An 11,784-nucleotide genomic window follows, 5' to 3' on the forward strand; every position below is an offset into this window, starting at 1 on the left:
CTAATTAATTTTAAGAGAGGCATAAATATGGCCCTTAAATTAATTAAGAGACACTTACAAGTGTCTTGCGCCTCAGAGGATTCCGGACGCATAATTTACACTTATATATGTGTCTTAACGTGGTGTAGTCATAGTGACTAAAAAGTTGGTTAAGAGATGTCCTAGAGCAATTACAAAATATCTAAATTGCCCTCCATTATATAAAACCTACTTCCTCCGTTCATTTTTAATAGGCTGGTTTCTTAAAATAAACGTTTCCAAAAAAATAGGTTGGTTTCTTAATTGGGAGGGTACTAGGTTTCACTTTTACGGTTTTAACCTTCATAAAAACAAAATTTTACGGTTTTGTTTATTTTAGAAAAAACTGATGAAAAAACCAATGAAACCAATCAAATCATATCGTCTCATCTCCATGTTGATGTAGTTGTTGTCGAGGAAAATTTGTCTGGAGCTGCTGCTGGTGTTTAAATTAGAGGTATTTTTTCAAACTCAATAAAAATCAATTCTTTTTACTAGGTTTAGCACCAGGAATTGTGGATGATATTCTAAATTTTGATTTTGGTAACTGATTGAATTGCTAAGAATTGAGCCGAAATTACAAACATCTCTGGCTAGAAACACCAATCTCAGGGTACCAGAAACACCAATCTCAAGGTGGAATTCTGTTACTTTGAATGCGTAAAGGCCTGTTGCCTGGTTATTATCACATGGGTTTTGTTTTAATGTTTTGATTTGATTTCCAATAATGTGTTTCGGCTCAATTTCTGAATCTAGCTAAGTTTTTTCTTGATCAATATCATTGTTCAGGTGGTTTCTAATAGAATATGTCGATCTAATATTTGAAGAGATTAAGAATGGGTTGTTGTTAAATCTGTAACTCGAATGAGAATTTTACGCCCACAAGTTGTTTGAAGAAAATCCCGAATGATAATTTCATGTTAGATTGTTCCATTTTAGCTAAGACAATATTGGTGAACACAGAACCGAATGAGTTTCCAGGTTTACTAATGGTGTTGAATGGCAAATCAACATCTGCTAGAGGGTACCCTTATGGAGCTAGTGGGTATCTTGGAGGATATCCTATGGGTGGATATGGAGCAGTAGGTTATGGAGGGACCCCAATCGTGTCTCCCAGGAGTCCACTATGGAATAGCTCTGCGATGGTTGGCTCTCGAAGGAGTCCAATGCCTTTTGGAGGTCCTGCAATGTATCCTGGTTACTTGAATGGGGGTTTCGTGGGAATGCCTGGTGCTGGTTATCGTGGGATTATGGGTCCTACTGCAGCAAATGGGAAATGGAATATGGGTGGTGATGCTCAGATGCCAGGTGCTGCTACATCTCCAGGAGTTGATGGTGGAAAGTTGACTTCATGGAATGTCTTAATACTACAGAACCATATGAGGTCAGTAATTCTTTACAGTTCCAGCTTGTGTTTGAGTTCTATCTCTTATCTTCCGTTTCAGCTGTTTATTCGTGTCTTACTTCCTTAAAGTGTTCTGTTACCTTAAGTTTGTATAAATATGCGAATGTCTCGACACCAACATCCGAAGGATATAGGCATGTGGTGTTGTGATTTGTAGATGGCTGTTTCTAAATGCTTACAATTGGATACCAAATCTCGTGGATTGTGTACCTCACTTGTATTTTATCTTGTTGGTAGACCAATTCACGTTGAAATCGAAATCCTGGATTGAATTTGAATAAACATCATAAACGAAGTAAACAACCAGATTGCCTAGTGTGAGGAGAATTTAAGAACTCAATCAGCGCGCGCAGACTCTCTTCTTTCCAAGTATTTTGAAACTGATTTTTTTTTACAAGGACTAAATGTATGCCTTCAAATGATGGTAAATGACTTAACCAAAATGAAACCTGATGTTATTAAACTTAACAAAACTAGTCATATGTTTTCCAAAGTCAGTGCCTTGTTTGTATTTATTCTCTCTAGCTTTAATGTATATTCCCATTAGCAGCAATAGAATAGGTTGAGTCATTTTGGATCTCTGTTTATGAAGTTCTGGTCTATTCGAATTTTACTGGGTTATGCGAGCTTGTATCTTAGATGGACCAATTCATGTTGAAATAGAAGTCCTTTTACTGAAATTTCAAGTTATATCTTGTCTAGCTGAAGTCATTGTGTATGTGTTCTCTGTGCTTCTTATGGCTTGTCACACTATGCTTCTCTCCTGTGAGATCCTGGACATTGCTTGAACTGATCAACATGGTTCCCATGGTTTCTGATTCCCATGAAGATAAACCCCTTATTCATTAACTTAACTACTGTCTGCATATGTTCTGTTTTTGTAGATTATACTAAAAAACTTAATAGCAATCTTGTAGTTCGAGTTGGAAGTGTATGTAATCGCATTATGAACATCAATTGACATTAGGTCTATTAAGTTATTTCTGTTTATCAGCACTTCTTAAGAACAAGCAATCCTGTATTCGATTTGGAAGTGTGTAATTTAATTACGAACATCAATTGCCATTAGGTCTATTAAGTTATTTCTTTTTATCAGAGCACTCTGAAGAACAATATATGTCAGTAGATGTTAATTATCAATAGCTTGATTGTGTGCAGGTTCTGTTGCAAGAGAGGGGGGGGGGGGGGGGGGGGGGGGGGGGGGGGGGGGGGGGGAGAAAGAGAGGACATACATGAGGGGATTAACAAACAAAACGAACAGAAACTGGAAGAGCTTCATTTTCAACAAATTACTGCTTTTGTCAATCCATGTTGTGTCTTTCATTTGGATACATTTACAGTGTTTTTTTATTTTTTCTTCTGATCTTGTGCATGATTTACAACTATTTCCATCATTTACCATTATTATTAAGACAATCTATGGACTTCAATGGAGTAAGAACAATTGAGAGTGCAGAAGGTAAAAAAAATGGTTGGCGAACTGTTAACGCTCAACTCCTTTTCCTTTTCCTGTACAGACGAATTGTAAAAACACTTGAGGCCTGGTTGAAGTTCTGGATCTGACATGTTTACTTGGAAAGCTTTTCCACAGATTCCATAGCTTTTTCGATAGCATACATCATCTTCTTCGCCTGTACATAAGTGCAGACACAATTATTCAAATATTTTCAATACGGGAGCTGATGCGTAACCTTTAGCGCCATTCAAGTGATGGGTGTATAGTTGAATGAAAATTACCTTACAAACCAAAGAACAAAATCTGAATGAATCAAGCAAGCTCCTGGCACAAATTTCACATGTATTTGTAACTCCTTTACCAGGTCTTAATTGAGGGCGTTCCTTGAGAAAAACGATTTCAACACTGTTGATTACATAATGTTGAACACCAGAAATGTCTATGTGCTTCTGAACTTCATTAACCCTTATAACGTTGTGGTAGTTAGACCTCCTTATCTGCAATTGGTGGAACAAAAATGTTAATAAGAGTTCAATCTTCGAAGTGATTTTTCAAAAATCCAAAAAAAAAATCAAAAAAGAAAAGAAACGAAAAAACTGGGAGAACTTACTTGAACAATGAGATGTTCTCTACGATGAATCAGACAGTAAGAACAAATGGATTTACCCATACAATCCAAGCAGAAATAATTGCATCCACTTTTAGACATTTCTTCCCCATGGTCTCTACAAGGAATGAAATAGTTTGCTTCCAGTAATGGCCTTAACCATTGAGCACCAAAGCCATTGTTTTCTTCCATTGGGATAAGCTGAACGACCTAATCAGAACACACAAAGAGACAAACAGAAATCAATACTAAAATTCCACTGAAACCCAAAAACGAAACCGAAAACTAGAACAAATTTATCTGTAACAAAAAAACATCGAAAGCAATATGACCAAACCAAATCCAACATATTGGACCTGGAGAAACAAACATAAGAACAAGCCAGACAACAGAAATAGAGGAATGACAAAGGCAAAAAAACATCGAAGAACTAACAGAATCTTGGGCGTGGTGCATCAACATATACGTATAGTTTATCACAAACGCATGGAGGCCTAGCAATCCAGCCGCTAGCATATTCATAGTAGATGAATATATGTATGTTTGAAGATGAGTAGCTGAATAGTATTAAGAAACTACTACTACTGCGCCAACAATATAAATGTGGTGGGATATGATAGGATTAGTAAAGATGGAAGGATGTGCGGGTATATGTTCAAGCAGTGGGAGGAGTTAGCTTACTGGTTCGGTGGTTTGGGTGCTGAATCACGAGGTGGACGAATGTGGATGCTTCTCCTATATAGATCAAGCAGTGGCTTCGGATAATAGATCTCTGTGCAATGCTTTCCTGCCAACCCACATACAATCGCTACTGGAGGGAGGTCCATGAGCTTTGCTATCTTCATTTTACTGATATATTTGGCTCTCTGCAAAAACATCATAGTACAAAGGTGTTTTTAGCTACAAGGAATCTTTAAACTAGACATACAAACAACCAAAAACAAACCAGACACAACAAAGTTAGCAGAACAGTAATCAAGAGAGATCTGTCCACAAATTTCTGGAAAGTCATTGCAAGTAATTGTAAGGAAGATGATCACCGTCAAAATCTAATTTGACAACACAAATGGGATATGCAGGCTGTTACTACCAGCTATTATATGTACATAGTCTATCAAATAGTTGCACATTGACTCCATAATCTGGAAAACACTTATATGGGGAAATCCACAAAGATCAATTGTTCTTTAAATTTTTGCGGGAAATGACAAAACACTTATTTTAAACTCTAGCATGGAACAAGAAACCCTCAAGGCTTAAGTATGCGATTTACGATTTCCAGGTCTGTTGATAAGTCAAAGATCCATCATATTCGTTCAAATTGTTACCAGAAAAGGTTCCAGCGAAGGATATCCGAAAGAGGGTACCATACATGACATCTAGTTTCTGCCCCAAGGTTTCAAATTCTCCATGGGAATCAAAAGACAATACATCTACCAACTTTAATAACTTAGCTTAATAAGAATCCAGAATGTAAAGAAAAAAAAAAGAACTACCAGTCATAAAATGGGCTGTCAGTAGAAGAAAGATTTCTAAGGTAAAGTAGCTACAAAGGTGGTGCAATATTACAACCTTTTTTCTTCCGACAAGGTCAGAGGCGTCCTCAAGCCAGCTCTGGTAAATATCGTTTCCGATGATAGTTTGTTTAAAATCCATAGAAAGATGGCCCGTTCTTTTTGTTTTCGTATTCGCTTTCATTTGATTTGCTTTCATAGGGTCTAAAACTGATCAATACCCAATAGGCAAAAAATACATGGTTCCATTTAGCAAAGTTTGAGCAACTTTACAATTTTGAGCAACTGGGAAGTTAATAACAACACTCAGTGGCACAGAATCATGGCTCTTGCAATATGAATGTGACAAAAATATAACAAGTAAATAGATAATCCAACAGAAGTTCAGGGAACATCTCTAAGGCATCAGTATAATGTGATTCTAAAGACCTTTTTAGCAAATGCTCAGGTTATCAAATTCTAAAGAGCTTTTTAGCACCCAATGCCTCAAAATTAGCCAAAGAAACCAACAAGACAATAATAAAATTGTGAGACCCCAGTTTCTTTTAAGTGTTAAGAATCTACAAAGCCAAGGCACACACAGACTCAAGTAACAAGGCAAAGAAAAAAGAAGTTTGAAATCACATACCTGAAGAACTTTGTTGCATAATTTCATACTCCTTTATAAATTCCCTGGCCTCATTCAATACTTGAGGATCACACTCAAGTACATTAGGGAGTTGGCCATCTCTAATTAAACGCCATTTATACATATGAAGAATCTTGTAGCGAATCCCACCCTTGATTCTAAGAATCTCCTTCATGCAAGATTGTAATGTTATGAAAACATTGTTTGCGTCTTCAACCGAGAAATTTTGCTCTCGTCACACTTGCGATAAACTCGTCTAATGTGGTTGGAGCATCAGTATGATGAAGTGCAGAAATAGCGCTGAAGAACCAAAGGTCTAAAACATTCAAGTCGGGGCTGTTCGGAGGTTGACACAACAACTCGATATCTAACCCGTAACTTCTAACCGCTTCCACAATTTTTTTATCATTCTCGTTGACATGTGGTTTTGCATTATCTTGTTGTATAAAGATTTTCTTACAATTATTAACGGTCATTTCTTATTGATAGCAGGAAGCAATTTCTCAATTAAAAAATGCCTCATAACCTCTTTGTCAACAGATTTCATTGCCTTGGTTTCCATTGTCCCAGCTTTGCGGTTTTTGTTGCTCCTTTTTGCGACTTCTTTAACCACAAAAGGCCATATTCCGATCTAACCATCAAAACCCAAGCGAGGACGAGCCACGACCGTTAAAAACATGATTTTGGTGATAAGTTTTTTACTTTTGCACGTGCGTAAAAGCTCTTCTTCTTCGGCATGAAGATAATACTTTTGTGCTCTTTTTGTAATGTAAAACCATTTTTCATCTATATGAATCCGATCCAACATGTCAATGAATGAATTTGAAGATTGGGTCATACCTTTATCTATCATTTTAAGCAAAAATTCACCCTTGCTATCTTGTTTTCATCTGTAAGTCCCGGCCTCAAGGCATTTGACTGTGGTCGAAGATTTCCATCCTTGATTAGTCGATGTACGGTTGATGTTGACAAGTTTAGTTTGTGTGCTATTCCTCTTATTGTTGTTCGTTTGCGAAGAGGTATCAACTTAATTCTATCTATAGAGAATTCAATTCTCTTTCTACCAACTCTATTGACCATCTTAGAAGAAATATCAACCACATCTCCATTTGCATTAGCCAGTTTTGCATCATGTAATAATCTCGAAACCGTTCTAAAACCAATTTCAAACCGAGTGGCAGTATCAGTGATAACTCCCCTGTGAAGTCTCCCATCTGTGCTTCCTTGCATCAATTTTTCAAGAATCATTCTCTTCACATCAGAAGTTATATTCTTCTTCTTATTTCCATGGCGAATAGGTTCTGGTTCTGCAATGGTGTTAATGGGACAATGTATCTCCTCCTCCTCCTCTTCTTCTTCTTCTTCTTCTTCACTATCACCATCATCATTTTCTTCCGGGTAACATTTGTTTAAATCGATGAGACAATATTGATTTAAATCTCGAGTAATTGGAGATGGAATTGTAGGAGTAATTGCAATTATAGTTGATGGAAAATTACCTTGAGATAGATTATCCTCAGGAATTTGATTCAAGTCGAAACCCATTTCACTTGGTAATTTTATCAAACACGTAAAGGGTGAATCCCCATTGACACATACTGAGAATAATAGCCACTTGTTGTTACTGCCTAAAAGAATTCATCACACTAAGTTCTTCTCCATCAATACACGAAAATCATCAAATCACCAACAACCATCAGAAGCACCCTCTGTAGCAGAAACTACTTGAAACCCATCACAAACTTCTCTTCACAATCCTCAGCAGAAGAACCCTCTATAGCAGAAACTACTTAAAACCCATCTTATCGCATTTGTACTTAACCAAGCAGACCCAGAAACTAAACACAGACTTTTTTAATACCAACCCAAGCTCTTGATAAACCTCAATCTAACCAATCAATTGAACATATTTGAATTTGGTAAAAACCAGCAGGAGGAAGTAAAACGACCAAAAGAAGGAGATGAAGAAGAATAAAATATCTAAACAGATTTGAATTTGGTGAAAACCCTAAATTAAAAACAGGAGTAGATTAAAATCCATGGAAAATTATTGATGGTGTGATTAACTTTCGAATTTTGAATTTGGAAAATTGGTTTCTCAGTTTCGTTTGTTTTCGAAAAGAGGAATTTATCGAGAGAGAGGGCAAAAAAGGAAAAATACGAAATAACTGCGGAAATGATTGATTTTGTTAAAAACCTTAATCTTCCTGCTATCCAAACCGTACTATTAAAAAATAATGGAAGGAGTAATAACTAAAGAAAACTTAACCTAGTTTTATTTCCAAATAAACTTCTTCTCCTCTTCCTCTCCATCTACCCAACCATAAAAAAAACGGAACCTCCAATCGTTATCGAAGATCTTATCGATTAAGAAAAAGTATTTCAAACCCCTCAACCACCGAATTAATAAATTGACATAGTTTATTTGAGGTAATATTTGAGAAACCCGTTTCTATTAAGAAAAACTTTTCTTCTTCTCTCTTTTCTCTCTCTTCTCTCTCTTCTCAAAAACTAGAGAAAAACCCATCAACTTCTTCTTCTTTCTTTGCTCAGATTTAGTCCTTTAGGGACTAGATCTGAGCAAAGATTCTTGTTTATAATTATTTTTGTTGTTTTCAATAATTTTTTCGCTATTAGAGTGATTTTTATCTTCGCTATTAGAGTGATTTTTATCTTCGCTATTTGGGCGATTCTATCTACACTTTTATAGTATCTAGTTTCCTTCAACATCCACCAACTATGAATAGATGGATGCTTATTTTTCAGTTGAGTGCATAACAATAGCTACCAAGTTACAAACATCTTGAACTCTTTTATAGTATCTAGTTTTCTGCCAAGTCCTTCCTCAAGACCATGCATGATAGAAATCCATCAACATCCACCAACTATGAATTTCCTTGGAAGAATTTTTGGAATGTCAAGAATATACCTCCTAGAATTCAAACCTTTCTGTGGAGATTGCTCAAGAAGGGACTTCCAGTGGCTCAAAGCATAAGGAAACATATATATGAGATTAATGATGAGTACAAATTTTGTGACAGGAGTGCTGAAACAACAGAGCATCTATTTTTGTATTGTCAAACAACTCAAGCAATCCTCTTTGCTTCCCTCTTAAGCCTAAGAGCAGGTGAGCATCCTGACCTAACAGTAAAAGATTATATTCAGAAGTGGCTTGAGGAAGGAGGAGACCACGCTAAACTGAAGATGGGAGCTTGTTTTTGGTGGGCTATATGGAAAGCCAGAAATGATGTGGTTTTTAACAGAAAGAGGTGTTGCAGAAACTCTGTTATCAAAGAAGCTTTGTGTACAATATGGAGGTCACTGTTGATGAGATTGAGATTATGCCAACTGAGACTGACTATATGGAGAGTAGCAAAGACAATTGGGAACCCCCTGTAGAAAATAGAATCAAAATCAACTTTGATGGAGCTGCAGGGCCTAAAGGGTTTGCCTGTGGAGCTGTTGCGAGAGATAATGTTGCTGAGTTCCAGGGTTGTATGAATAGAACTTTGTCTTATTGCATGCCTGTTGAAGTTGAGGCGTACGGGGCTTTTCTAGCAGTGGAATTGGCAGAAACAAAAGCTTTCAGAGACATTTTGTTCGAATGAGACTCACTAGTAGTTATTAATGCGCTTAAGTACATGCAGTACAAACCCAACTGGCACATTCAGAACACGATAAACAGAATCAATGATCTTATTGGAAGATTCAACTCTACGGAGTTCAGATATATCATAAAGACCGCCAATAATGTGGCACATAGTCTAGCAGCCCTGGATGTTGACACTCACTCTTCTAAAGAGTGGCTTTCGTCCCCTCCTTCTTGTATAAGCTCATATCCTTGAGATTGAGCATTCTAACAATAGCTAGTTTCTGTTTTTTCTTTTTCTTGTTGCTCTCCTTTAAAAAAAAAATTGCAAAAAAAAAAGAAATTGCAACAAAAAAAAAAGTTACAAACATCTTGGAGACAGATAACCTTAAACTTGACGTTTTTTTGTGTTACATAGTACAAATCGCAACATTCTGAAGCATATTTCTTACTTGAAATGTCAATCTAGTTGTTCAATAGTTTTATGAGCGTGTGAGCATGACTTGCTTTTTTTAGAGCATGATCTGTCACAAGAGGCTAAACGAGCAATGTGTTAGAATATTATTTGGAAAAAAATTTGAACTCGCGGCGCGAGTTCAAAATTGAATTTGCAGCATCCTGGCTGTCGGATGATGGAGATCAAACAATCATCGAATAGTGCTTTTAACCGCAGTTATATCCGGTTTTTTAAAACATACGTCGTATCTTCCCAAATAATCTCATATATCTAGTACCCAAAATTTTCTTCTTCTTTCTTAGTTTTGGCGCAAGAGGATTCTTTGTGTCTCATTCTTTAAAAGTCCTAGAGTTTCTATCTATCAGAAGTTCTTATTTTGGAGTTTGTGATGTTAGCTGAAAGCAAAGCTTATAAAATAACAGAGGCGAGATTAGAAGACATAAACACATGAAGAATTGACAAATGATAGCTAAACTAGGAACCAATCGTATAATTAACAAATACAAACATATGCTTTCAGCTTGAGGGGAAGGGAACTAAGAATCAATTAAAGAGAATTACAAATCACGAATGCAAGACGTGCATCGTACCATCACCACTGAATAAATGCAACAATACAACTGCTCTTCAATTTGTGTTAAGTGCTTCCAGGCAACTTGAAGGCAAGGAAACAACCCCACTCAATGCATCACCATTGAATAAATACAGTGGTTTCACCGATGAATAAAATATATACAATGCTCTCCGTTCTTTTTCTTTTGATTCAATATCTTATCCCCACAGTTGAATAGACAATTAAATCATGATCATCGGCATCACTACCTAGTTATAGGTCTGGTTTGAGACTCGTGTTTTATTTTGATCTAGGAAATAAGATAGGTTGAGTCCTTCACATGATCTTTAATAAGTACGGCGTATTTTTGAAACTTCAAGTATCTAACTGTGGTTAGGACTATAGTTTGATTGTTTGATCTCCATCATCCAACAGTCAAGATGCTTCGAATTTAATTTTAAACTCGTGCCGCGAGTTCAAAATTTTTTCCATATTATTTGCTGTTTCTGACTAATCCTTTAAGGGGTTTGTAACCGGTGTCAAATTGTGTTAATGAAGACTATGAAGTTGCTTTTTTGATTCTTAAGTTGAAAGACCATCCACATTTCTCGTGGATGACTCGTACTTTGATTTATAAGTAGTGCTTATCATTGCATTGCGGCTTTGAACTTTTATAAGTAGGATTTCCTTCAAGGTATACTTTCTTGTTTTGACTATTTTAATTTCAAAGTGAAGTTGTTAGGTGGTAAAGATTAACATCAGACCATTACCAGTCATAATTCAGTCATGGAATAGATTAATCATTTCTTTTTAATTTGTTTCTCTCATATTTGGTTAGTATGCAACACCAAAATGACACTTCCTATTCCCTTACATTATGTTAATGTTAAAAAGAGAATAAGAGATTACAATACTCTAATGTGCTACTTTTTTTAATTGGAGTTTCATATTGTACTTGTGAGTTCCCGTTCTAGATTGTTCAAGACATTGTAGGGTCATGCATATTGCATGTTTCGTATCATATTGCATGTTTTTTCTTTTCTTCCAAGAAACATTATTCTCATTTTGATTTGTACATCACTTTATCCTCTTTTTCTTCTTCAGTTTAGGCGAGTTTGTACACAGGGACGCTAATACTTGCATGCCTTAAGGCCAATTTTATGCACCAAGGTTAACAAAACCTCAGTAAGGAATTGTGGTTGCAACTTGCAAACATCCTGATTCCTATGGATTTGATCTAAAAAATTGAGCTCATACTATACAGTTTCTGGTTACGCACATAAGTAAGTTGACACTTGGCATAGCTCTTTCATCAAAGCAGCTACTATCTAGATGAGAGTTGCAGGTAAATTTTATTATTATCTTTACTTCTAATAGCCCTAAAGCAATCTTGTAATCCATATTGTCATGGTAAACTGTTAGGCGCAATCATAGGCACCAGATGCGTTTAGTGCAGAGAGCTCAGAAATCTGCTCATGCATGTGGATAGGGTGAGGGTGTAAGCAATGTCACCTACGCAATTGTCTAAGATTGAACAAATGAACTTAGAAATAGTAT

At 36.3% G+C, this 11,784-nt stretch overlaps 2 protein-coding genes across 5 annotated transcripts; one reads left to right on the forward strand and one right to left on the reverse strand.

Annotated features, from left to right (window-relative positions):
- Positions 1-338: 338 nt before the first annotated feature.
- LOC113276120 (translation initiation factor IF-2-like) lies at positions 339-3,039 on the forward strand. 4 transcript variants are annotated; one of them, XM_026525701.1, is made up of 3 exons: positions 339-475; positions 808-1,402; positions 2,582-3,039. In XM_026525701.1, the coding sequence occupies exons 2-3, from the start codon at positions 936-938 to the stop codon at positions 2,784-2,786; spliced, it is 672 nt and encodes a 223-aa protein (XP_026381486.1). In that variant the 5' UTR covers positions 339-475; positions 808-935; the 3' UTR covers positions 2,787-3,039. The 4 variants fall into 4 exon arrangements, with proteins under 4 accessions (XP_026381486.1, XP_026381489.1, XP_026381488.1 ...); XM_026525704.1 differs by lacking the exon at positions 2,582-3,039 and adding an exon at positions 2,308-2,514; XM_026525703.1 differs by having other exon boundaries at positions 343-475; positions 982-1,402.
- Positions 2,992-4,498, reverse strand: LOC113272802. The gene is made up of 6 exons (XM_026522600.1): positions 4,433-4,498; positions 4,168-4,352; positions 3,824-3,842; positions 3,490-3,696; positions 3,161-3,376; positions 2,992-3,054 (listed from the first exon to the last, which is right to left on the reverse strand). Exons 1-6 carry the CDS (start codon positions 4,496-4,498, stop codon positions 2,992-2,994), a joined length of 756 nt encoding a protein of 251 aa, XP_026378385.1.
- Between the last annotated feature and the right edge of the window lie 7,286 nt (positions 4,499-11,784).

This window comes from Papaver somniferum, chromosome 4 (genome assembly GCF_003573695.1).
Source record: "Papaver somniferum cultivar HN1 chromosome 4, ASM357369v1, whole genome shotgun sequence".
NCBI classification, from domain to species: Eukaryota; Viridiplantae; Streptophyta; class Magnoliopsida; order Ranunculales; family Papaveraceae; genus Papaver; species Papaver somniferum.